The following is a 26,801-nucleotide window of genomic DNA, read 5'->3' on the forward strand; positions in this document are numbered from 1 at the left end:
TTAGGAGGCTGTTAAGCAGTTTGATATATTAGTTGGTATTGAATAAGTATCTTACTGGGATTTAATGTGGGCAAAACAATTAAGCAGTACACAAAGGATTATAGGCAACAAATCTGTGGCATCAAGGAATTAACTTAAGCAGGCGGAAACGAGATGCCGTTCTTGAAAAGGCGCGAAAGGCCAGGTTGATCTGCGAAGGTATTGGGTTTCAGACTAAAGACTTGGTAGCCGCCGCGGTGGCTGAGTGGTTATGGCGCTCGGCTGCTGGCCCGAAAGACGCGGGTTCGATCCCGGCTGCGGCGGTCGAATTTTGGTGGAGGCGAAATTCTAGAGGCCCGCGTACTGTGCGATGTCAGTGCACGTTAAAGAATTCCAGGTGGTCGAAATTTCCGGAGCCCTTCACTACGGCGTCTCTCATAGCCAGAGTCGCTTTGGGATGTTAAACCCCCATAAACTAAACCAAACTAAAGACTTGGTCTACGTCAATGAACATTTGTGCCCAGAGCGGAAGCGACTACTTGGCAAAGCGATTGGCAGGAAAAAGGAGAAGAGTTGGAAGTTTGTCTGGGTACGCAATGGCCAGATCTACGCGCGTCAGTACGAGAACAGCACATTGCTCAAGATCAACACTATGGATGATATAGCCAAAATCAATTGAGCTAAGAATCCATCAGTACATTTTCGTTTGTTTGCTTCCAGATGGCTTCTCACCATCTCCTTTCCTCCTTAGCCTTAAATGAGCTAGCCTGCAATACTGACCCGGGTTGCACCAAAGTTTTTCATTTGAATTGTCGTTCTGCAAATAACAAAAGTGAAGAAATAGCGTCATTGAGTCTCTTGACTTTTCTTTTGATGTGATCATGCTCACGGAAACGTGGTACCACGATGAATCCAATTATCTAAACCTAAATGATTATAGTCAATTTGTTCTCAACAGATGTGGTCGCAGGGGCGGTGGTGTTTCAATACAGGCTCTGAAATCCCGCAATGTCGATGCAAATAGCAGTTTTACAGAATCTACGCCAGACTACGAGATTTTAACAGTAGAAAGCGGGAAATGCATGTATAGTGTGCTGTATCGTCCACCCAATGGAAATTTTGATACATTGCTACGTGCCCTAGAAATTCTTTTTGACCATGTGTCATTGAATGAGATTACGTTATTTATCGGTGGTGATATTAATGGTGATATGATAACTGTTTCTGCTTCACAAGAAGAGCTCCTCACAATGCTCGACAGTTGCGGTTTTTGCAATCTTATTGATGTGCCAACGCGTATCACCTGTACGACTGCAACGTCAATTGACCTCATCATCACTAACATCGATAAAACAAACACGCATGCTGGAACAATTCTGTCCGACGTCAGCGACCACCTTCCTGTGTTTGCCTTCATTCCAGACCACTGTTCTTCTCCGATACCAGAAAGGACTGCGTCATACTATAGAAGAATAGACAACAGCACTCTTGAGCGTTTTTATATGGGCGTTAGTGAGATAACATGGGAGGATGTTGAATGTCTCCAGGAAGTTAACAAAGCATATGATACTCTGTTAACTAAACTAAAGGCAGTTTACGACAGGTGTTTCCCACTAGTATGTAGCCGTAAACGTAGAGCAAAAAAGCCATGGGTCACCGAAGAGTTACTGCGCAAAATAAAGCAAAAGCAGAGGCTGTACGGGCAATTTCTGAAGTCTAGGGATCTCGCAAAACTGAAACAGTATAAAAAATTCCGCAACCTCCTCAACAAGGAGCTACGCAACGCAAAGCTTGCATACTTTACTAAAAAGTTTTCTAGATCGCCCAGCGAAACTTTTAAACCGTGGGATCATCTGAATAAAATTTTGAATTTTAATACAAAGACTGCAATTGATAGTATCATAAGGGATGGTAAACTTATTAAGGGCGAAGAGCTTTCAAATGAACTAAACAGTTTTTTTGTTAATTTCACAAAGGACCTTTGCGGTCCTTTTACTGGTGCCACAGGGTATGATTATCAAACGCCAAGTGTTCCTGAGTCGATGTTTTTTGAGCCTGTAACAGAGCACGAAATAATAACGGTATTCACAAACCTAAAAACTAGTAAAGCAGAGGACAAAGACGGCAAATCAGGCCTTTTAAGTATGTGATTAACTTACTCGCACCGGTACTGGTAGGCATTTACAATCTTGCTCTTTCCACCGGAACTTTTCCAAACCAAATGAAAATCGCTAAGGTTGTGGCTATATATAAGGGTGGTGCGAAAACAGAACTGTCCAATTATAGACCCATTTCAGTTCTTCCTGTACTATCCAAGGGCCTAGAAAAAATTATTTATACCAGAATAACCAAATTTTTAGGAAAACACTCCATGCCTTCTGACTGTCAATACGGATTCAGGCAAGGGAGGTCAACAGAGATCGCGCTTAATAAACAAAAGGAACTGATCATAGATTCTTTTGGGGACCGAAAAATCGTTCTTGGAATTTATATTGATTTTACAAAGGCGTTTGACTTAGTCCACCATCATCTACTACTGCATAAGCTACTCCATTATGGAATCAGAGGAATAGGTTTATCCTTAATGGAATCCTACCTAGAAAACCGCATGCAAATGGTTGTAAATGACCGCACATCGTCAACATTAAAACCTATTTTTTCTGGAGTCCCACAGGGCAGCATTTTAGGCCCCTTACTCTTCAATATCTATATTAATGATATATTTTACATGCCCTTACCTGTGACTTTAATAGCTTACGCCGATGATCTCACAATCCTTTTGCCCGGTGATAATGAAAGAAATCTATTACTGTATGGAAACCACTTTTTAGAATGTTTGTGCGAATGGTCGAGAAAGAATTGCTGAAGAGTAAATGGTAAGAAAACTAATGCCATTATCTTCCGTCCAAAGAATAAGCCTATCTCAATGAGTTTTGACCTCATGCTGGGTGACACTAGAATTGAAATTGTAGACACTATAAAATGCCTTGGTGTGGTGCTCACGGAAACCCTGAGTTGGGACAAACATATACACACTATCCGCAAGAAAATGAACCGAGTCAATGGTGCCCTGTGTCGACATAGATACACACTTCCAACAAAGATAAAGATTCTTATATATAATGCATACTTACTTCCAATCATTACCTACTGTATAAGTGTCTGGGGTACCACAACGAAACATAACAAACACAAGATCTTAGTTGCTCAGAAGCGTGCTGTCAGATTGATTGCAAATGTACCATGGCATTCCCATGCGTTTCCTTACTTTAAACAATATGGTATTTTGTCTTGATATATTGTGCCCGTTCATATTGTTATGTGCATACAAAAATGCAGTTAAAACAAACAATCAACTGTTCCTTGCAGCCTTTAATCTACATCAATACACACCAGTGTACAATACCCGATGTCTTTTACCTTGGCTTCTACCCTTTTGCCGTACTTTATACCGTAAACAGTCCTTATCCTATAACCTAGGAAATTACCTCAACACATTGGCAGAGAATAATGTTTGTATAGAAGACATCTCAAAGAAACAGTTATTATCTGTCATGTGCATTTTCGAATCTATTGTGGCATTAATGTAAATAGGTTTGGTGTATTATATTGTCTATTGTTCCTATTGTTTATGTGCATCTCTGTTGTGTACGCGGTCAGAGTTACACTATTGTTGTCCTTTTTCTTTGTTTGTTTTGATGGGGATATTCAGCTCAACTTCAGCCTGATGTTCGCGAAACACACTGCTGTCGTTGTATTCATGGGGCACTGGGTGCTACTTCAAGCTGCATTATGCAGCTTTTTGCCCAGTGTCCCCTTTTTCCACTGTAATGTGTGTGGAGAAATAAATTTTCAATTCAGTTCAATTCAATTCAACTGTCGGCCTTTCCTTTCTGCCTTATGAGCTCACTGGCAGTGATGTCAGGCAAATTGTGTATATACATTACTCGAGTCATTTTTATTTTCTATGGACACTTGCAGTGTGTAGATGCCACTGTTTTAAACAGAACATTTTTGAGAGCTAATTTGTTCACGACAATGGACAAGCAAAACTGTACTACGAAGAACAAGGACAAAAGGAGATGCAAAAGACATAAGCAGGGTGCACAAACTTCCTGTTTGTTCCTTCGAGAACAGAAATTTCCTGTTCCCAAAGCACTCATCTCTCCGTGTTGCTGGCATCAAAGAGCTCATGATTTAGTGTTATCTTTTCTATCTCATTTTAGTGCCAACACCACATAGCAGCACTCCTAATATTTATTTTTGCTGTGAAATTATGACATCATAATTTTTCCAAGAACGTGTCATGCTATACAGCATACAACAGTGATTTAATTGCACCGATCCTCTTTCTAGTGATTTGGAATACTGCTGCAAAGTGGTAGTCATTTTTTGAAAATCATGAATGTAAAGTGACGCTTTACATTCCTGTATCTTGACAGCACTCGCCGTGCTGCTTTCTTCCTGTCAAGGATGTTGTACATAAGTGATGAACTAAGCATAGCTAGCAGAGAATTTGCTTAATGGGGCATAGTTGCTGCGTTCTGTGAGGGGTGCTGCTACATATATTCAGTTTTACATATTTTTTTTTGCTTATTCAAGGGCCATCATTGGTAAAAATGACATATTTGCAGTAATAGGATACTGGTCTCTCCGTTCACCTAGACTTAAGTATTTCCTTTAAATGTAAGAGTGCACAGATGAGTGGATCTGTAACAGTTACTCGGTGCCTTTGTCATTCGACTGCTGTTCCCAGTGCCACAGGTTTGATCCCGGTTGTGGCAGCCATATTTCAGTGGTGGCGAAATACAAAAACGTCCGTATGCAGTGTGATGTCAGTGTACTTTAAAGAACCCCGGGTTGTTTAAATTAATCTGGAGCCCTCCTCTACAGTGTCCTTTGCAATCCGTGTGTTGTTTTGGGACGCTAAACCCCACAATTTGCAGTTTTGCACATAGAGGACATAAAAATCTTTGGTGCTGTGCTTGTTTTATGCACGATCACTAAACTTAAGAGTTACTTATGTATACAAAAAAAGATGCATTCTTGGGGAAATTTTGAAAGCACCCATTAATAGATTTTTGCATGACTTCAGACCAATTTCACATATCTTAATGAGGTTGAATGAATTCAGTTTGTTTGCATTATGAAAAATACACATGCTTTCATGTGCGTTTGGGAAACTCTCAGCTATTGTGCCAGCTTAAACTATGTGCTTGTGTGGATGTTTGTATGGCTGGGTTCTTTGCAGAAGTCTTCTGGTTTGTGAAAGGCAGAATGTTACATTGACTGTAGGAAAGCAATGCTCTTATTGTAATAAAATGTATATTTAATTTCTTTTTTTCAGGCTATGTGGCTGATGCTTCAAGAGAAAGAGCCCAATGATTTTGTTATTGCCACCGGGGAATACCACAGTGTCCGGGAGTTTGTTGAAGTGGCCTTCAAGCATGTTGGCCGAACCATCGTGTAAGCTTTTGCAGCATTCTCACTGTCCTCGCACCCGTGTCATTTCTGATTTTAAGATTTTAGCTTCCCATCCCATTTGTGAAGTGGTATGTGTCAGTAGAAGCTGTGTTGTCAACCTTACGGTTATAAATGGGCTACATTTTACCCTGGTAAGGAACTGTATAGTGTTGTGTGGGCAGTGAAGGAATACTGCCCAACTTCTTGAGTGTGGTGTGTGAACACATTCATCGGGTGGACAGGTTGCTGTGAGCCAGGTCCCACATGAGCATGGCACGTAGTGCTCAGAAATGCAATGTAAAGTCCTTTTTTTTTCATATTGTTGGATTTCATGAGGCTATTCAAAATGTGATCAGCTCAGAGTATTCAGCATCGCCAAGCACCTGCACGGTAGTAGGTTATGTAGCACAAAATCTGCACTAGAGGAAAGTGTCTCAAAAACTTAATTTAACACCCTAGTGGACTTTGATGAGCCATGCTTGTCATAAGCCTGCGATCATTTTTTGCTTATGCAGCTCATCGTGTATTTTCTAGCACTCTGCATCAGTTTGTTTTTGTTTTTTTTTTAAAGGAGAGTAGAGCTTATCCAACGCTGTTTTTTAGTCTTGTCTAAAAATGGTTGCATGGGTTCTGAAAGGATGCCATTTTTTTTTCCGTAAACTTCGTTATTTTTCATTGCACACCAGAACATAGTGGAGCATGAAAGCGGTGATGCCACAGATTGCAGTGACAGTGACAAATATCATGAATATCTTTTGTTCCTCAAGTGAAGAGTACGACGATACTGATGACTGTTTTGACATTGCATCAGAAGAACAAGAAGATGGATGCTGCCTGAAGAGGGACAGTAATGGGAAACGTTTCCGAAAAGGAAACGTGTGCACCTCGTGTAGGTGGTGTCATAAAGTCACATGTGTAGTTTCCTGCTTTGAGCACTGGCACACTTGTGAAAAGCTAGGGTAGCAGAATTTTAATTTGAATCAATCGTTGCCTTGTGCTTTTTCTTGAATTCAGCGGTCTTCTTGACCAGCACCAAGCTGGATTTAGGGCTAACCGGTCAACCACTGACCAGCTCGTTGCCTTCAAATATTACGTAAGGGACACTTTTGTGCATAAACAGCACTGTTTATCTGTTTTCTTTGATCTAGAAAAAGCATACATTACCACATGGCGCTATGGTATAGTCCGTGACCTGCTCGTCTTTGGGGTCTCAGGGAATATGCTGGCCACCATTCAGAGTTACCTGTCTGAATGAACATTCAAGGTCCATGTAGAGAATTCATTATCCAAGCAGTTTACACAAGAGTATGGTGTCCCTCAAGGCAGCATTCTTAGCTGCACTCTTTCATAGTCAAAATGGGTTCATTCATTCATTCGACGATGTACAAATAAGTTACAAGTCATGTAATTTGTCCATCCGTGAGCAGCAAATTCAGCTAGGAGTAAACAAAGTATCAAAGTGGGCAGGCGAAAATGGATTTAAATTCCACACTGAAAAGACAGTCAGTGTACTCTTCACAAAACAACGTGGTGTCAGACCTAAACCTAACATCACATTTAGTGGGCAGAGTATTGCTGTCCAAAAAGAGCACATATTTCTTGGCTTGATGGTCGACGAAAAGGTTGCATTCATTACACACATTAAGCGTTCTAAAGATCCTGTCACACAAGTCTTGGGGTACAGATCGAGACTGCCTGCTGAGTCTTAGACTACGGCTCTATAGTGTACAAGTCAGCATGGAAAAGCACCTTAAAAATGCTTGACACTGTGTATCACCTGGGTCTGTGGTTGGCTACTGGTGCTTTCCACACAAGTCCAATTGCCAGTTTGTACATTGAGGTGGACCGATGGTCACTTGGATGACAGCGGAAGTACACAAGTATAACGTACGCTACGAAGGTATTATCTCATGCTGACTACCCATGCAACGCACTATTGTGAAACCCAACCAGTGCACTGCTCTTTTCAAACCAACCGTCTGAAACCCCACCTTTACCCATGAGAGCCGCCACAGTTGTCCAAGACATGAACATACCAGTTACCAATATTCTGGTGACTTCTATTGACACAGTTGCAACCTGGAAAGTGTATCCAGTTGACTGCGATGCATCTTTTTGTGAGGTTGGCAAGAATGGGTCACCAGTTGGCATAAAACAGCATTTCCTGACCCGGCAAGCAGAGTATCAGTGCACAGAGTTTTACATAGATGACTCCAAGACCTCCTCAGTTTCATGTGCAGTTCACAGCTGTATGTTTTCCAAAACAAAAACAATGAGTAGACACACAAGCATATTTACTACGGAATGCCGTGGTATTCTGTTGGCTGTTAGGTTAATTCTGGAAAAGAAAGTCTCAAGCTCTGTTATTTACTCAGATTCCTTATGTATGGTTATGGCCCTGTCTTCTGGGAAGCCCTGTAAAAACCCTGTAATGAATTCCCTCTTGAAATGCCTTATGTCTGCACGCACATTGAACCTTAAAGTTACAGCATGTGGGGTACCCGGTCACTGTGGAATAGATGGAAATGAAGCTGATAGGCTTGCAGCATCAGGTGCCAAACTGAGTAGGTTGGATATAAAACAACTTCCATACCAGGACCTCAGCTCAGTTCAGTTCAGTTTATTAAAGACCCCTATTCAGGGGTATTACATAAGGGGTGGGACTACGGATATAACATGAGGTTCTAATCTAACATCAGCTGCGTTAGCTCTTGGTGGAATCTTGATGGACAGGTAATGGCTGCGACTTGGTGGGGAAGGCCGTTCCAATCAGATGCTGCCCGGGCAAACAGGGAGGCCGAGAATACAGTAGTACGGGAGCGTGGACGGACAACTTGAAGCGGATGACCAGTGCGCTGAGATATGTGCATGCGGTGTACGATGTACGGTGCTTCGTGCGATGAACTGTTGAAGAATTTGTGAAAAAGGCAGAGGCTAGCAATGCGCCGGTGGTGGGAAAGAAGTGACAAGTTAATTTCAGCTTTCAGAGACGATACACTGATGTCGTATGAGTATGCGGAATGAATGAATCTAACAGCGAGATTTTGAACGCATTCGGGGTTAGCCTTCAGATAGTTTTGATGGGGATCGCAGATGGCGGATGCATATTCAAGTTTAGGTCTTATCAGTGACTTATATGCTAGTAGTTTTCAAGTCTTTTGGTGCATGGCGTATGTGGCGTTTGAGGAAACCTAGTTTTTTGTTGGCCGATAAAATGCTGTTGGAAATGTGCGCATTCCAGGATAGGTTAGTTGATACTGTGATGCCTAGGTACTTAAATGTTAGCACAAAATCTTTTGGTTGGTTGTCTATTGTGTAAGTAGAACGAAAAGGCCTAAGACTTCGGGTGAATGACATGAGCTTACATTTGTTAGGGTTAAGAGTCATTAACCACTGATCGCACCATTCTTGTACACTGTTAAGGTCAGTCTGATGAGCGTTTTGGTCTGGGATGTTAGTTACTGTGCGATAAATGAAGCAGTCGTCAGCAAATAAGCGGATTAAGGAAGACACATGCAAGGGTAAATCGTTAATGTATATTAAGAAAAGAAGAGGACCCAGGACAGATCCTTGTGGGACACCTGAGGTTACGGGTAGGGGGGCTAGACGTCTGGCTGTTTATGAGCACAGATTGAGTACGATTAGTAAGAAACTGTTCTAACCATCTTAAGACATGAGGGCGTAAATTTAGGAGGGAGAGTTTTTGCAGCAAGCGTCGGTGGGATACTTTATCGAATGCTTTAGTGTAATCTAAAAATACAGCGTCAGTCTGGATGTTACAGTCAAGATTTGCATGCAGGTCATGTACAAAAGTGCCAACTGTGTTTCACATGAAAATCCTTTCCTAAATCCATGTTGTGAATGGTGAAAGAAGTTCCTAGTGTCTAAGAAGTTCATGATTTGTGAGTATATGACATGTTCCATGATCTTGCACGGCACGCTGGTTAGTGAGATGGGACGGTAATTCAAAGGGGAATTTTTATTACCTGATTTGTAGACGGGAACGACCTTTCCCACCTCCCAGTCCTGAGGCAAAATACCTGTAGACAATGACTGCGAAAATATGAGGCACAAAAATTTTGCAGAGGTATGTTTGATATTCTTTAACACTTTCGAGTTGATTTCATCGATGCCGGCTGATGATGAGAGTTTAATATTTTGAATTTGGGAAACGATACCATCAACATAGAACGCTATAGCTGGCATGTTATTCGTTATGTTTCTGGGAAGGGCAGACGCAGGAAGTATGCCGGTATCCTTCGTAAATACAGATGAAAATGCGTGATTGAACATGGCAGCACTGTTAGCACCTGTGATTATCTCATCACATTCGGTAGTGAGAATAACTTCATAGGGCTGTTGGGGGTGTATTATTTTCCAAAATTTTTCTGGGCTGTGATGTAGGATGTTAGGCAAATCATTTCAGAAAAAAGAGTGCTTTGCGTCGCAAATGGCCGCTCGTTAAGCTTTTTCGGCTGCGTAGTAGTATTTATTCCATGCTGAAGTGCTCGGCCTATGCTTGGCAGCGCGGAAAAGTCTTTTTTTTTTCTTATTTTCTATGCCACATATTAGGACTGCACTCAGCAAAGAGCGGTTGCAGGATTGGGATGAACAGACAACAAACTGCACACAGTAAAACCAAGGATTGGGAGGTATGCCACAGAAAAACAAAATAGATTGAAGGAAGTTGCTCTTTGTAGACTAAGGATAGGACATACATACATCACACACTCACATCTTTTAAAGGATATTCTGGCACCACAATGCAAGAGATGTGGAGCCCACATCTCAGTGGTCCACACATTAATCATATGCCCCAGATTGGACTCGCAAAGACGACAGCAGTGACAGCACTTCCCTGCACATTTAAAATACCAATGCACCCTTCAATATTTTTAGGTGATCACTGCATGTTTTCATTGGATAGGGTTTTTAAATTTTTAACTTGTGTAGGCTTCTTACGAGAGATCTCTTATTCAAAGTAACCTTAGCACCTCCTCATTGCTGAGGAGAATACTGAGCATAGCCATAGCTGCTAGACGCCTCGCCTTTCTTGCTCAAGCAAGGACTGTGGTTGAGGCCACCTGGCTTCGTCTTTTATATATAACACCTCTTAAAACAATTTTTAGGCACTATACACCACTTTAGGCCTTCCACCAAATTTACAGTAGCCAACAGGTAATTCGGACTTGTAGGATATTTCGGACTTCAGAAGTCCAAAAGTTATATTTTTCGGACTAATTTCAGTCGCCTGCTGGCCAAAATCGGCCATCTGATCAGCTTTTCGCCAGTGCAAAAGGTGCCATCTTGGATTGAGATGGATTTACACTGCAGTTGGATTGGCTTGACATACTTTCGGTACCTCATTTTTGCCAGTAGAGGTCCCTGCAATTTCTGACACTTCAAGGTGGCAGTCGGATTGTCATCGCCGTCAACTTGCTTTTGTCGCCGATCTTAGAGTGTACTAAAATGTTTTGAGTGGAAGGAGCAGAGACCGGTTCTATTGTTAGCCGCAGCTCCTGCTTGTGTAGAAAGTTGCAGTGGCACTGTCGTCACACACACTTGAAGAGCCTTGCGTGCTGCGAATGGTTGTTGTGCCTGCTTCTGGCAGTTATTGCTATCGAGGAATCTCTGCTGGCCTGCTCTTCGCCTGTGATGCCTCCCAAGCGACGGCTAAATCACTGCTACGCGCCAGGGTGCAAGAAGGGATATGCTCGAACTGGCCCACTTAAGCCCACAGCAATTCCTAATAACCATCAACTGCCTAAATTATTACAATCTGGTAGAGCGTTGCTTGGTCAAATGTGCCTGAGGTTATGGTTAGCTCGCTTCTATTAGTCAAGGACCAGCAGGCGGCAGGTTCTCACAAGCAGCAGAAACTTATTGATATGCTGATCAACATGGATAATCTTGAAGCAGAAAGAGCTCTTAACAACAAAGAAGCTAAGACATAACATTCTTATAACAATCAGAGGAGTGATTCAAGGCTTACTTACTATATTGCAGGGTATGTTGCAAGAAAGTGTATCTTGAAAACAAAATGTCGTGTGTGCATGGATCAGCTTCTGTTACCAGCTCCCGATGCCAAAAATTTGAATGCTGCCACATTTACAAAAGCTTGCGATTTTGGTGGCTTGCTCTACCCCGCATTGAGCCCCTTCAAGTTTGTCAGTCAGCCGAGGACGTTTTCACAGGATGTTTTAGCTCTGGAGGACTGCATCACGACAGCATCATGGATGTGCTTGCTCTTCTGAACAAGACAGGCATGAACCGTATTAGATGCGATCAGCACTTCAAGGAGCTCACCTCAAATTTGACATCTTGTGACTAGAATACATTTTTTTGTCAAAGGTCTCAACAAGTCTCGTGACTTCGCCCGAAGGAAAGCACAGCAGCATTTAATGTTGAGCCGTGTGTAGAAAATTGAGATGCAAGATTTTGTTGAGAACTGAGTGGGGCACAGTATATGTAAATAAAATTGGTTATGTCATGCATATTCGTGTTGTTTTTAAGTGGGGGAGGGGAGGGCGGGGGCGGCTACTGCTGCCTTACGACTGGGTTGCCATGCACAAAGTTTGCTTGATCTATTATTGGCGGTTCTCTCAAGTGGAAAGTTGGCATTAGATACATGAACTAGAACTGCACTTTTACTAGGTACAGCCTTTGTCAAGAGCCCAGAGCTCACGAGGTTTGCTTCTAGGACGTATAGTGGGGCTCCTGTAGAACTTTTGGCCGTTCAGCCCATTGGAGGTAACGAGACCAAAATCTTACCTCCAGGAGATATGGAACGCTGGAAATGCATTACGAGCTATGCAGTGTGGCTCGGAAGCGAACCACGTCGGCTCTAAATTTTTTACAAAGGCTCTACTTGTACTGATGCTGCAAGTAAGTCCACTAGCTCGCCCTTCTAAAGAACTGTGTGTGCTAAAAGACGACAACGAAAGCGGTCCATGCGACCGCGGCACGCTCCTAGCCGAACCCTGGCCTATTCACCGTCGTGGGTGTGTGCCATGTCATTAAGGCAACAACATTGCAGTCACTGCATTCCGCTAGGCTGTTACGTAATTCCATGTGGCACCGTCGTGCAAACTAAACAAGATTGCGGATGTACAAAGGGGAGGGAGCTCCTGTGTAAATTTCCAGGCATTTCACTTACTGCTATGCATCGTTTTGGAGTTTTTTTATGGGGTGTGCGAGGTCACGGACCGTTAGCATAATTCATTTTACTAAAGAGGAATGATGCATTAATTTGAACATCACGTGGGCATTACGCAGCGACTTCCGTGCGCGGCAGCAAACGGCAGGCTGACCGCAAAGACTCATTCAAGTGCGGTTGACTGCAGCGCCACCGCCAACTTCCACGCTCAGCGGCCCTCTTCGCGGCGGCTGGTCGCGCCACTCAAAACATTCTAGTACACTGTACCGATGTTGTCGCGAGCTGCTATCGCTTGTACCATTCGCTGAAAATTGGTTGTTGGGTGAAGAAAATTGTGCAGTAGCTATCTCACATCTCGGGGGACACCTGAACCGCACATTAAGAGAAGGTATAAAGGAGGGACTGAGAGAAGAAAGTAAGAATGAGGTGCCGTAGTGTTGGGCTCGGAAATAATTTTGACCACCTGGGGATCTTTAATGTGCACCGACATCGCACAGCACATGGGCGCCTTTGTGTTTCGCCTCCAATGAAACGCGGCTACTGCAGTTGGGTTCAAACCCGGGTATTCCGGATCAGTAGCCGAGCGACCTAAACACTGAGCCACCGGGGTGGGTCTCATACGTTCGCCATTCGCCGTTTCGTCACTTAAGTTGCTCTGACCGCGTTGACTGAGTGGAGCTCAGTCTTCACGAAGTTACATCTGTTCGCCGTTTTGTGATTGTGTCCGGCGGTTCCGCCGCTTTGAAGGAAAAGTGCCTTATCTTTGCGTGCATTCAATGAGCGGTGTGGTGCACACTCGGATTGTGGACAACATGGCCCCACCGTGTCCGTCAAAGAAGCGTGGGAAGTATTCCAACTAAATGCGGGGACCTTGCTGACTAACGTGTACAGTGAAAGCACAACTTTGGCGAAAATCGTCGCCAGCAAAAGAAATTTTCCGCAAGGCAAAATCAGTGACATTTTTAAGCAGATTACATTCAGGAAAAAAAATGCTTATTTTTAGTCATGTTGTTACTTTGTTATACACGTTTTATATATATATATATATATATATATATATATATATATATATATATATATATATATATGCATACATACAGGGTGTTTCACCTAACACTTTACACAATTTTCAAAAATAGGCTTTTTGAGTTATAAGAGCGGTTTTTTCGGCATCAGAATACAGCTAAGACGTAACTGGCATGTTGGTTAACTAATATTGAATAGTTAACTTTTTTACTATTACAGTTAGGCTCTTTAATTATTGAGAGGTGTGTAGCGCACTGTAAGTGAATATCCATATCAGTTTTTAGAACTTCGACAATGTGGCTGCCCTCAGCGCTGTGGAAATGAAAATTGGTTTTTGAGGAAAGGAAATAGAGCTGTATCTGTAGCATCTTGGTGGACAGGCTGTTCAAAGGAGGGGCTAAGAGAAGAAAGGAAGAAAGAGGTGCTGTAGTGGAGGGTTCCAGAATAATTTCGACCACCTGGGGATATTTAACAAATTTTTGCAGTCTCGATGAGTTATGTGCACTGGAGAGGTTGCTTTGCCTGCAAGCTTCTCGAAAGCGCATGTATTTTGCACGATGTAGCCAGAATTTATTTGGCCACAGTGCCGAGGGTAACTGCGTTTCTGAAATTCTAAAAACTGGTACAGATATTATTTGGGGTGGGCTATACGCCTCTCAATAAAAAAAACTAACAGTAGTAGTTAAGAAATTAACTATTCAATATTAGTTAACCAGCCTGGTAGTTAGCATGTATTAGCTCTGTTCTTATGTACTAGACCACTTACAATGCTATATGTTGAAAAAAGTGGTCTTCTGATTCCAAAAGCCTATTTTTAAAAATTGTTTAGTCCTAGGTTAAACACCCTGTATAGATATTACCAGTTCCTGAAAGGAAAAGAAAAGACCATTTTGATACGGATTTCGGAAATAGTATGGTTCCTTAAGGGGTTAACTCCACAATATCACTATAGGATAATGAATTATTTGTTGAAATGAGATAAAGAGCTTGTCTAATTCTTTTAACAACAATTACCTCCTATGAGAAGTGGCGACTATATACTTGAACTTACTCAGACCTGCTCTTGTTCTCTCTGAACCTGCTAAAGTAGTAGTAGTAGTAAGTGGTTTTGTTAAAATAATAATAGAGGAAGGAAAAGATTTTGCTAACCCCTGCATCTGCCATCGGTACTGAAGCACTTGAGCTGGGGCAGTGGAAATAAAGGATTTCAAGGGAGGCTCAGCGTGTTTCAACATTGTAATTAATGCGCACAGACTGGGAATGCTGTTGCATTGTGAGCCAAAATTATTGCTTTATGCTGCCTGCAAAACTTTAGTTTAACCTATTTAAATGTCTTTAAACCTGAAGAGCATTTGGAACTGTGTCACAGCACATCATTATGCGTATTGACTTTTGATTTTATTGGTCGTATATGCTCCTTTATGGCTGTTCTTTTTCAGAGGAGAATGAGCACAATGCTAATTTATGATGTCAAGCTACAGCAAATGTTTAGAAACAAGAATTATGGCAGCCAAGTACTCCATTGACTAACTGAGCTTGAATAAATTTCCAAATGGGGTACAGAGAATGCTTCATGGAAGGATTTATGTAGTCTTCTCAGTGGCTTGTAAGACATTATCAAGAACTCCCCAGTTGGAATGTTAAAAAATATTTGCAAATGAAAACTAAAGTTCACAAGGGTGAAAATGCTCACTGCAGTTCCTATGAGCAATTTATTTAGGTCCTGTAAAGTCTGTTCGCTGTGAATGCTGGATAAATTGTGTTGTGTGATAAGGACTAACAAAATTTGTCAGTGGCCTTTTTAACTGAATTTTAGATGCGTGGCAGTGCTACTCGGAATATTGGACTGTGCAGGTCTGTGGACAAGTATTTCCACCTGTTGGGCAAAGATGAGACTAATAGAATAAGACTAGGCTATGTGAGTGTTTTTAAAGCCTAATGAAATACTTTTCACTTCAGTTAGTGCGAAGCACTTGAGCTGTGGTGCAAAGGTTCCACGCCGCTGCTTCTTGAGTAACTAGTCTTCTTTCTGGCAGATGGCCACACTGGTCCATGCAGCACCCTGAGATTACTTTTGCACTGACAGCTGTGATGGGTACTTTCAATGGGATCTGCTGGGATGTAAAATATAAAGCCCTAGGTCATATGGTTACAAATGTCATTACTACTAGAGGCGTCATAGCCTTACCACTATAAGCCCCTAAGAATTATTCAGAGCATGTCACCATAGGTGACTATGCCTCAGTGATTAAAGCTGTATGAAATGCTGTGTAATTACGTGCAACTGTTTGTACTGCCAATAAGCCACTGGTAGACCTCATACGGATCATAGTGTATTCAAGGTACGCAAGCATCAAAGGCGGTGTCGATTGTCTCCCATATTCATTTCGTGGAAAAAAAGCTTTACCCATTTGTCGAAATCGATGCCTGTATAGCAGCATAGAATCGTCATGAGAAAACTTACGGGCGACGCACGTGGAGCGAACTTGCACTGGGGATTTTGAGCGGCGCAGTGAACCACCGACGCACTGCCGCCGTGCAGCACCACAAGCGAGGGAAAACGGGCGGCTGTCGCCATACCGCTGCCGCTAGGATTTCAGTATTGAAGCGAAATTGAGTACTGCTAGAAACGGCGTGACTCTATATGCTTAGCAAAATGCATAAAAGTACAGCTTTGCATTTACAATGAAGCTATTATTTATTCATTGACGACAAAGAGGACGAATTAGTCTTTGTGACCCCTTACCGAACCAAAATTACCTGTTTGATCCTCCTGCGCTTCCCTACGTCAACCGTCGCGTAGGGGCTAAGCCTAGCAGCTTTGGAAATTCAAAAGCATTCTAAAAATCTGGCGCGTTTCATCGCTAAAAGTTTGTGGTGTGGGCATCTTCAGACAAAGCGAAAGCATCGTGCGAGTTTTGTTTGCCGTGAACGTGAGGCAGAGTGTAGCGGCAACCATGAGTTCATGTTGAAGCGAAGGCGCCCTGCTCCCCGCTTCGACAGGCGCAGCCATGTTGTAGAAGCGGGCGGAAGTCAGATGAGGTCGTGCCCTGATTGGTCTGCGGTGATTGCTCACGTTGGCCGCTTCTGGCCAGCGGCTGACCGCCGGGCGAACATATCTAGCCTGGCTTGATCGGCGGCTGGACGCAGGCCGCCGGGCGGCCGTTCGCCAGTTTTCCGCAAGAAAAACGCTCCTTGTGGGCCGCCCTTTAGAGATCACTGCAGAGACTGCATTGGAAAAATGCGAAAGCATTAGTGTTTTCCGCGATGTTGGTGGCTCCTAGTCGACGCCTTTGTACACCTACTTACCCACTCCGTTAAGATCCAACCACCATTCTTCTATCTCTGATGCTACCACTCGACGATGTGTATTTTTTTGTTGCTGTACTCTGATGCTTAGACGTCATCAGATTTAGGGATGATGTCACACGCTTATGGCGTCGCATGGTCTCACTAATTATTCCCATTAACTAACCCAAGTAATTACTTATTAATTGATGTCATTTAGTGCCATTGATTACTGTTGCTGATTGGGATTGTTATTTGGGGTTGTTAATTAATGACTACTATTGGTGACTAATGACTTTAGCCCAGTATTGTTTAATCATTGAGTTTATATACTTCACCATGACACTCTTCAGATCATGACTGCTGACGTCACATCCGATGACACATTTTGCAGACACTTGCGGTGCTGACATAGCCTAGTAGAGCTTTTTCATTAAAAAGCATAACTTAATAATATCGCAACAATGTATCATAGCTGCGGCTCTTGTAAACATTCCATTTCTATGATTACTCAGATTTTTTTGTTTCTTGTTTTACATGCAGATTGATGGTTTCTGTTGTGTTGTTCCTTGTGAGCAATATTAGATTTGCGATACATAAGTTACAAATTAATATTAATTTTCATCTAATTTTGTTGCAGGTGGGAAGGTTCAGGCCTTGGTGAAGTTGGAAAAGAAAAAGAATCTGGCACTGTTCGAGTCAAGGTCAACCCTAAGTATTTTCGGCCAGCAGAAGTGGTGAGTTTATTTGAATGTATGGCAAAGGAACGCGAGGTTGAAGGAATCCAATTGTTTATTTTTGAGGCCGAGGTGTTCTTATTGTTCAATTGTTTACTGACACTTCCTGCCGCGTCTCGATATTAGCTGCTGGCTGAAAGTTAGATTGCATGGTGGGCTAGCCTTAAAAGCAGTGCATTGATGGCATGATCAAAAAGCCTGCAAAGCACTGTTATGCACAGGCTTATTTTATTTGGTGTACAATTGTGTTCAAAAATACACTGCCCACGGTGCCGGCAGTAGGAGCAGTTATGGGGCCACTCAGCAGCACTGCTATCTCTTGCACGCGCTTGCTGCTAGGCTATGCCAAGTGATGACGGCCTTCCTCTTCATTCTTGTGCGAGTGTGTATCACACTTGGTAAATTTCTTGTGCCTGCTCTGCTGCTGAAAGTGGAAGCGAGGGTAGCCACTGCAAGCGGAGGGCCATTCAGCGTCAAACTGCTGAGTTATGAAGTGGTAAAACCACATGATGACTTTGTTTTCTTCACAGTAAAAAATATGCAGTTTGCCTTCACTCATGTGATGAAAGCTTGCTTCGATGACTGTTAAATGGATCTAAATAGCAATCTAGCGGTGCTCCTTTCAGTAGCAGTGTACTTAATGCAGTACAAACAGTTCTGGTGCTAACGTGCTGGGGTAGTGGGGAATATCCTTCATAACATGAGCACCATAGTTGCTCGTACACTATTTGATGTTATCATGCCGGTGCTGCAGCTGTCTCTGTAGCTTTTCTGCATGTGTTCGCATGAGTTTTACATGAATTTGTGCCTGCAGCAAAACAGCTTATAAACTGTTCGCAGTCTCTTGCACCAAACCTTCTAGAGCCATGAAAATGGCACAGGACATAGAACATGATCAACTGCAAAGTGGAGACCAAGACTGTAGTTCATTTATCCCCAGGCACACCTTAAACTCTGAAGTTATGTCTACTTAATCCACACCCCATGTATTTAAAGTCAATTTTTTTTTTTACCAGCGAGGGAAGCGAGTTGGGCAGGGTCGACTTATACGCGGCAATATACTGTATACATTCCGTGTTATGACTTTTGTGGAGTTTTTTTTAGGACATGTAAGAAATCTCCGTGTAATTTGCGCACCCCTTTATTGAAGCCTTAATTTTAGAAGAAAAAGTGCTCAAATTACGCGAGTAAATACAGTGCTTGTGCTTTTTTCACACAAGTGTAAACTGCGGTATATCTGCAGTTTTCTAAGTGGTGTTCCCTGAGCCTAGGCTACACCACCGTTCACTTCAAAACAGTGATCATGGAGTCTTTTTTTCAGCGCAGTCATCACGAGTTTGAACAGAATGGCAGGAAAATTCATTTTTTCAGCAATAAATGAGTTTTTTGCTGCCAGACAAGCGTCAACATACCCAGGAAGAGGTGTAGAATCTATTTTTACTTAGGACAAAAAAATTGGGCGGAGTTGCCCTCAATGTACTTTTAAGGGGACCGCAGCGGTAACCTAGTGGTTTGAAGATCTACCTTGTATGTGGGAGGTGTAGCATTTGATCCCTAGTGCATAAAAGCTGTATCTTACCAGTGCTCACCCATGGGACAAAAACATGGAGATTAACGAAAAGGGTTCGACTTAAATTGAGGACAACGCAACGAGCTATGGAGAGGAAAATGATAGGTGTAACGTTAAAAGACAGGAAAAGAGTAGAGTAGGTCAGGCAACAAATGTGGGCTAATGATGTCCTAGTCGAAATCAAGAAGAAATAGGCTTGGGCAGGGCATGTAGGGCGAAGGCAAGATAACCAATGGTCGTTAAGTGTAACGGACTGGATACCAAGAGAAGGCAAGCGTAGCAGGTGGCGGCAGAAAGTTAGATGGGCAGATGAGATTAGGAAGTTTGTGGGAATGAGGCGGTCGTAGCTAGCACTGGATAGGGTTAATTAGAGAGAGGTGGGAGAGACCTTTGTCCTGCAGTGGGCATAGTCGGGCTGGTGATGATGACCACTGGGTACCCACCCTGTCCTTCAATGGATGCAAGCTGTTCCTTGGCCTGGCACTCGGCTTCTATGGGTTGAAATACTGGAAAAATGGGTCTTTCACTCCACCTTGTGCAGAGCAAAAATAAAGAAGTTATAACCTTGTGCTGTGGCGCTGTTCAGCAGAAGCTGCCCTTGTTCCATTAAAATTTAAAATGCATCATCATCGATGTCCCTTTTAGCAGTGCATTTCGTAATGCACATATGTTGATGCTACAAGATCGGCAGTGGGTGCACTGCTCTAGATGTTGTTTTTTAAGACGTAATATAGTACTGGCCAACTAGTGAAGGGTAGAAGTGCCAGTGCATGAAACTAATAATAAACAATCTATCTTTATGTAACATTTTTGCATCGTTTGCATTAAGTAATGCAAAACATAGTTTTCTCAGTGCCAGTGTGCGTGAAATTTTGCCTTGAAGATGTCTTAGTGTAATGTCACACCTTTGAGTTTGCAGTCTATGTTATGTTCACTACTTATGTAGTGTTAACACAATCAGTGTCAAGTGGAAAGGCTGCCTAACACCACAGCTTGCCAATGTTTGGTGTACAGACCACGCAACCCGCAGTGCTGCATATACATGTTGGCTGGAGCAGTAATTGTGAATGAAATCTTTTTAGCAGTATCCTAATAAGCATGTTATACTAGATGCTAATGTTAGCAATCACTGGGGAGGGAAAAAGAGAATGACAAGTGTAGCGAATGCATATTTATGCTTGTCAAGTGCCATTTGGGCTGGTCACATTGTGTAGCATGAGATGCTGCCTTGCATAGTGGTGCCAGGATTGCAACATGGTCAGGAAAGGAATCTTTATTTGCGTACATTTTTCACTCTAGTCTGTAGTCTAGTCTCACTCCATTGTGCCATACTGATTTGTTTTCCTTTCCAGGACTTCTTGCTTGGAGACGCTAGCAAAGCAAAGGAGAAACTTGGTTGGCAAAGGAGAATCTCGTTCCAGGTTTGTTCCTTTTTGTTTTTACACCCAAACAACTGCACTGTAGTCACACACGAGAACACTCACTCAGCACAATTCTAGTTTGCTGCAGTAGAACACTGCTATAGTAAACTCTGCTGTAGTAAAGTGAAACTGCAGTCCTATTTCGCCTTCCACAGATGACTGTATCTACAGTCGCCGACCGATTTTTCGGACTCGAAGGGACCCGAAAAATGGTCCGAATAATCGAACAGTCCGAAAAATTCGTGAAGTACAAGAAAATCACTTTATTGAGATGAAATCGGCTTAAAAATGTCTCTGATTTTACCTTGCGGAAAATTTCTCTTGCTGGCGACGATTTGCGCCTGTACTTGAGCCAAGGTTGTGGTTTCACTGTACACGCTAGACAGCAAGGTCACCGCATTTAGTTGGAATACTTCCCGCGCTTCTTTGACGGTCCCGGCGGGGCCATGTTGTCTACAATCCGAGTCTGCACCACACCGCTCGTTGAACGCACGCAAAGATAATGCACTTTTTTTTCAAAGCGGCGGAACCGCCGGACGCAATCAGAAAACGGCGAACAGATATAACTTCGTGAAGACTGAGATCCACTCAGTCAACGCGGTCAGAGAAACCCAAGTGACGAAGCGGCGAATGACGAACGTACGAGACCCGCCGCGGTGGCTCAGTGGTTAGGGCGCTCGGCTACTGATCCGGAGTACCCGGGTTGGAACCTGACCGCGGTGGCCGCGTTTCGATGGAGGCAAAACGCAAAGGCGCCCGTGTGCTGTGCGATGTCAGTGCACGTTAAAGATCCCCAGGTGGTCGAAATTATTCCGGAGCCCTCCATTACGGCACTTCTTTCTTCTCTCAGTCCCTCCTTTATCCCTTCCCACCGAGATGCGAGATAGCTCCTGCACAATTTCCTTCCCTCAACAACCAATTTTAAACGTATGGGACAAGTGATAACTGCCCGCGACGACAAAAGCAAGTTGGCGGCGATGATAATCCGGCTGCCACCTCAAAGTGTCAGAGACCGCAGGGACCTACCTCTACTGGCAACAATGAAGTACCGAAAGTGTGTCAAGCCAAGCCAACTGCAGCATAAATCCACCTCAGTCCAAGATGGCGCCTTTTGCACTGGCAAAAAGCCGATAAGATGGCTGGTTTTGGCCCGCAGGCAACTGAAATTAGTCCGAAAAATCGAACTTTCGGACTTTTGCAGTCCGTAATATCCGTAGTGAATATGTATGCGCTTCTATGGGGTGACTTACGCTGCCTCATTAAGGTCTGAGATATCCTACAAGTCTGAATTATTGGAGTTCGAATTACCCGTCGGCTACTGTATATATTTTTGTCGTTTAAATTAAAGACGCCTTAAAGGGGCTATGAAAGGGGCTGTAATAACGGTGTGGTATGCCTCAGATGTTAAAGGACACTGCTTCACAAATATCCTCCAGCAAGAGTTTTTTAATGCACTTTCTAGAAGCTGAATTATCAGTAGTCAAAATTTGAATTTCAGCATCTTTGGGCCTTTTCCTCTCTTATAGTCACTTTTTGCATGCTAAAAGGTCTGCGCTTCTCCGCCGACCCCTCCGCCCGAGCTGCGTAGTTTACTGGCCTCGGCCATGGTAGCTGTCTGACGTCTGAAAGAATCTAACAAGTAGCCATCTCTTAACTGGTGTATGGACAAGTGTATGATGGAGGAGGGTGCAAGCATGCAAAAGTTACCAGAAAAGGTTTACCAACTTTCACGTGTGATTGTGGGTTCTTTGCTGCATGTGGAAGTATATTATTTGGCTCAGGTATTCATGAAAACACTATGCAGTGATTGAGCAAGTTGATGTGCTTTTCTTGGAAGGTGTTTTAAAGCCCGTTTAATAAAGAAATGTTTATAGTAAATAGAATCTGACCATGGTGACGTACTTTCGCGGAACGATGTTGTCGCGACAAGCATGCAGTCTAGGACATCTCAGTCACAGGCAGGTAACGGTGTAATCGCAAGGCCAACAGTCTGAGGCAGATGGATATCAACTTTAGACGATAAAATGGTGTGTTTCTGAGATGGCGTGACCACATAACGCATGAGCTTTAGAAGAAGCCAACCTTTTGAAGGCCTTGGGCTGTGAGGCAAAATCCGCAGTGCTCGCAGGCAAAAAAAAAAAAAATCTAAAGCTGGCTATAAACGTGAAAAGAAGGTGACACAGGCCGCTGTAAAAGGAAAGACACTAAGAGTGCAGCGAGGAGTAGGGAAGGGAGAGAAAGGGGGCTAACGTTCACAGCACTGGGCAGCACAAGGCACGAACCTACGACGGCAAGAAGCGGAGGCTCAGCAGCACTGTGTGGGTGGTTTTGCCACGCTTGATTACGTCACGCACGTTTCTTAACCCATTTGCTTCCAGAGACAGCAATTGGCCATCCTCGCTTTAAATACTCATCAAGAGAGCGTGCCACATGCTTAGCTGCTAATTTTTGGATAATAATTTTCACGGAACATTCCTTACTAGTTTCTAATATATATTGCAGGAAAAAAAATTTTCTAGCTGCTATTTTGGAACACAACCATGGTGTCGTGGGAAGACTGAAGTTTCAGGAACTCGAAATTCATGCATTGTTTTTTGTAGGTGAGGGTTATGCAGTCTGCAAGTAGCCTAAACTTTTAGATGGTACTGAAAGCAGTGAGTGTGACTTAAAAATCCTCAAAGTGAAGATCAGAACACGGACTCTGAGCCTGGCACTTGAGACTTAGCTTTAGTCCTGGATTGAAAATCCGAAAGCTTTCTGTTAAACGTTCATCAGTGTTATATATATTTCAATGTATACTTAGCTGTCTACAACAGTTACATATTCTACCAAAAAGCAACTGAGAAAGAATGTGATATGCCGAGAGGAAAGTTTATCTCATTGAAAAGATCATTCACGTGGCTGTCTTAACCCAATACAAGAGCTCCGGAAACCAGCTGTAGCTCCATCCTAAATAGGTTTGGAGGTTTGTCAGTGGAACTGTTTTGATGCCAAATACCTCAGAATCATGGCGTAGCAGAGAGTATTACGCAAATGTTCAGCATGCAAAGCCCAGGTAAAAACAGTGAAAGGTGTCGCGAGTGGGACAAATGCCACTTCACACTTCACACACCTGACTGCTTCAAGATAATGTTAGTGTTCTACCAAGCTTCTGGTACGTTCGAGGTCATAAGGCATTGCATATACAGGGTGGCTAGTTTTTCTAGCACAATCTCCCCTCAGTCTTTCAACAGATCTGCTGTTACCTGATCCTCATCAGCTGCTTTCCCACTTTGCATTGCTCCTAAGGCTTTCTTTACTTCCTCTTTTGTTACTGGCGGGATGTCCCATTGCTGTGCGTTACTGCCTTTCTCATTAACGTTCTGATCACGTTGGCTACTGTATAGATTTGTGTAGAACTCTTCAGCAGCTTTTACTATCTTATCCATGTTGCTAATGGTTCGATCCCGGCTGCGGCGTTCGAATTTCGATGGAGGCGAAATTCTAGAGGCCAGAGTACTGTGCGATGTCAGTGCACGTTAAAGAACCCCAGGTGGTCAAAATTCTCGGAGCCCTTCACTACGGCGTCTCTCATAGCCTGAGTCGCTTTGGGACGTTAAACCCCCGTAAACCAAACCAAACTATATTGCTAATGACATTGCCCTCTTTGTGTCTTAACGCATACATCTGGCTTTACCAATGCCTAGTTTCCTTTTCACCGCTTTTAGGCTGCCTCCATTCCTTAGAGCATGCTCGATTCTCTCCATATTAAACTTCCTTATGTTGGCTACCTTGTGCTGATTTATTAACTTTGATAGCTCCGCCACTTTCATTCTGTCTGTAGGGTTAGACACTTTCACGCTTTGGCGTTTCTTAATCAGATCTTTCGTCTCTTGAGGTAGCTGGCCGGTATCCTGTTGAACCATCCTACTGCCTGCTTCTACTGCGCATTCTGTAATGATAGCTGTGAGATTATCGTACACTGTTTGAACCTTACGATCATCTCCCTCAGTTAAAGCCGAATATCTAATCTGAAGAGATATCCTCAATTCGTCTTCTTTCTCTCTTACCGCTTACTCGTTAATGGTCTTCTGCTTCACTACTTTCTTCCGTTCCCTCTTCAAGTCTAAGTTAATTTGAGACCTTATCATTCTGTGGTTGCTACAGCGCACCTTTCCGAGCACCTCCATATCCTGCACGATACCGGGATGACTGCATAATATATGAAGTCTATTTCATTTTTAGTCTCACCATTGGGGCACTTCCACGTCCACTCCCTGTTCTCTCGTTTCCAGAAGAAGGTATTTATGATCCGTAAATTATTTCTCTCTACGAACTCTACTAATAACTCTCCTCTGCTATTCCTGGAGCCTATGCCATAGTCGCCTACCGCCTGGTCTCCGGCCTGCTTTTTGCCTACTTTCGCATTGAAGTCGCCCATCAGTACAGTGTACTGTGGTTTTACTTTGTTCGTTGCCGATTCCAAGTCTTCATTGAAGCTTTCAACGATCTGGTCATCATGGCTCGATGTAGGTGCGTAGGCCTGCACCACCTTTAGCTTGTACCTCTTATTAAGCCTAATTACGGTAGCTGCCTCCTCTCAAACTCCTCTACGTTGCCAGCTATATCCTGATTGATGAGGAATCCCACACCTAGTTCTCGTCTGTCCGCTAATCCACGATAGCACAGCACGTACCCGCCCCTTAGTACTGTATACGCCTCATCTGTCCTCCTAACCTCACTAAGCTCTATGACATCTTATTTAATACTCTTTAGTTCCTCAAACAGCACTGCTAGGCTTGCCTCACTGGATAAGGTTCTAGCGTCAATTGTTGCCAGATTCAGTTTCCAATGGCGACCTGTTTGGAACCAGAGATTGTTGGCACCCCCGCTGGGTCACAGGTCTGACCGCCGTTTTGGTCAGTTGCTCCGCAGCCATTGGGGACTGAGGGCCGAGGGTTAATTGGTTTGTTCATAGAAGGTTTTGGCCAAGTACTACACCAGGGTGGCCAAATTCTGCTCCGGTGAGGGATTGCATTGTCGGTTCTACTCACCGAGATCAGGCCACACCCTAGGCCTGGTTATACAATTCAATCGTCATGTGGCATTCTTTTTTTTTTTAATCCAGTCGAGAATTGTGCTGCACGGGGATTCGAACCCTGGTCCTCTTGCATGAGAGGTAGATGCTCTACTTCTGTGCCATCGCTGCATTCGCAGCTGCTGCCTTATATTCATGCAATTAGGTACTACTTCCACAGGACTTGGATGAAATCGAAAATGGGTGTGCATAAACCATGATAATTAAAAAAAAATTTTTAGCACATATTGGGACGGTAAAAGCAGGATATAAGCAGTTTCAAAGTGTCTTTTTCTAACTGTAAACCAGCACTCTGTGTTTAGTAAGTACCCAAATTACCAGGTAGCATCCTCAGAGCCATGCCATCACCAACAGTTGATATATAATAGACACTGATAAAGATTTCTGCTGGTCCGAGTAACATTACTATGGAGGGTTTCTACTCTTCTATGTTGAAACAAAAGATAGGCTTCACAGTGAACTTGGAAATAACCGCTCTTGCCGGTAATGTGTTTGAAGTACTCACCATTTTTTTTCCTGTAAAAAAATATAGTTATACCTGGATGTAACGGACTTTCATGCAGCGAATTTCTTCAAGTTTTAAGAATTTTTCAGTTCCCAATACTACCTTCATTAAAGCGCTTGTATTTGTGAACCCCATGTAACGAAGCCATTGTGGAAAATTTCCTTGACATAACGAACTAGCTGCACCAACCATTTATTAGTATGTTGCTCTTAAATTCGACTAAACCACAAGAGTTTCACATGAGATTTTGATAAAGCACGAACAGTGAGTGAGAAATTAAACTGCGAGTGCAGAAAGTGATGCGGTTGTCATGAACTTGTTGCTAAGAGGTATGAGAGCAGAAGTGGCACACCAAGGTGGCTGAGCTCTCACATGCGCATTAAAAGAACTGATGCAGGGCCTCTCCTATATTATATCCTTCCTCCATAGGAGAGGCCTTTACTGCCTTCATGTAGCTCTTTTTTGAAAGCTGCAAAATAACTCTATAGCTATAAGTGCTGCTCTGTGTCTGCCTCACGCCCTTAGCCAGCACTCTGCTACTGCCATGGAGGCTATTGCATAGTCACCACATGAGCAGAG

General features: G+C 43.2%; 1 protein-coding gene across 1 annotated transcript in view; it reads left to right on the plus strand.

Annotated features, from left to right (window-relative positions):
• Nucleotides 1–26,801, plus strand: part of Gmd (GDP-mannose 4,6 dehydratase) — a 45,583-nt gene that overhangs the window by 14,609 nt on the left and 4,173 nt on the right. Inside the window, exons 8-10 of the mRNA XM_077646434.1 lie at nt 5,327–5,445; nt 17,553–17,649; nt 20,572–20,640. Coding sequence (XP_077502560.1) covers nt 5,327–5,445; nt 17,553–17,649; nt 20,572–20,640 — 285 coding nt within the window. The remainder of the gene's footprint in view (nt 1–5,326; nt 5,446–17,552; nt 17,650–20,571; nt 20,641–26,801) is intronic.

Source organism: Amblyomma americanum, chromosome 1, assembly GCF_052857255.1.
Source record: "Amblyomma americanum isolate KBUSLIRL-KWMA chromosome 1, ASM5285725v1, whole genome shotgun sequence".
NCBI lineage: Eukaryota > Metazoa > Arthropoda > Arachnida > Ixodida > Ixodidae > Amblyomma > Amblyomma americanum.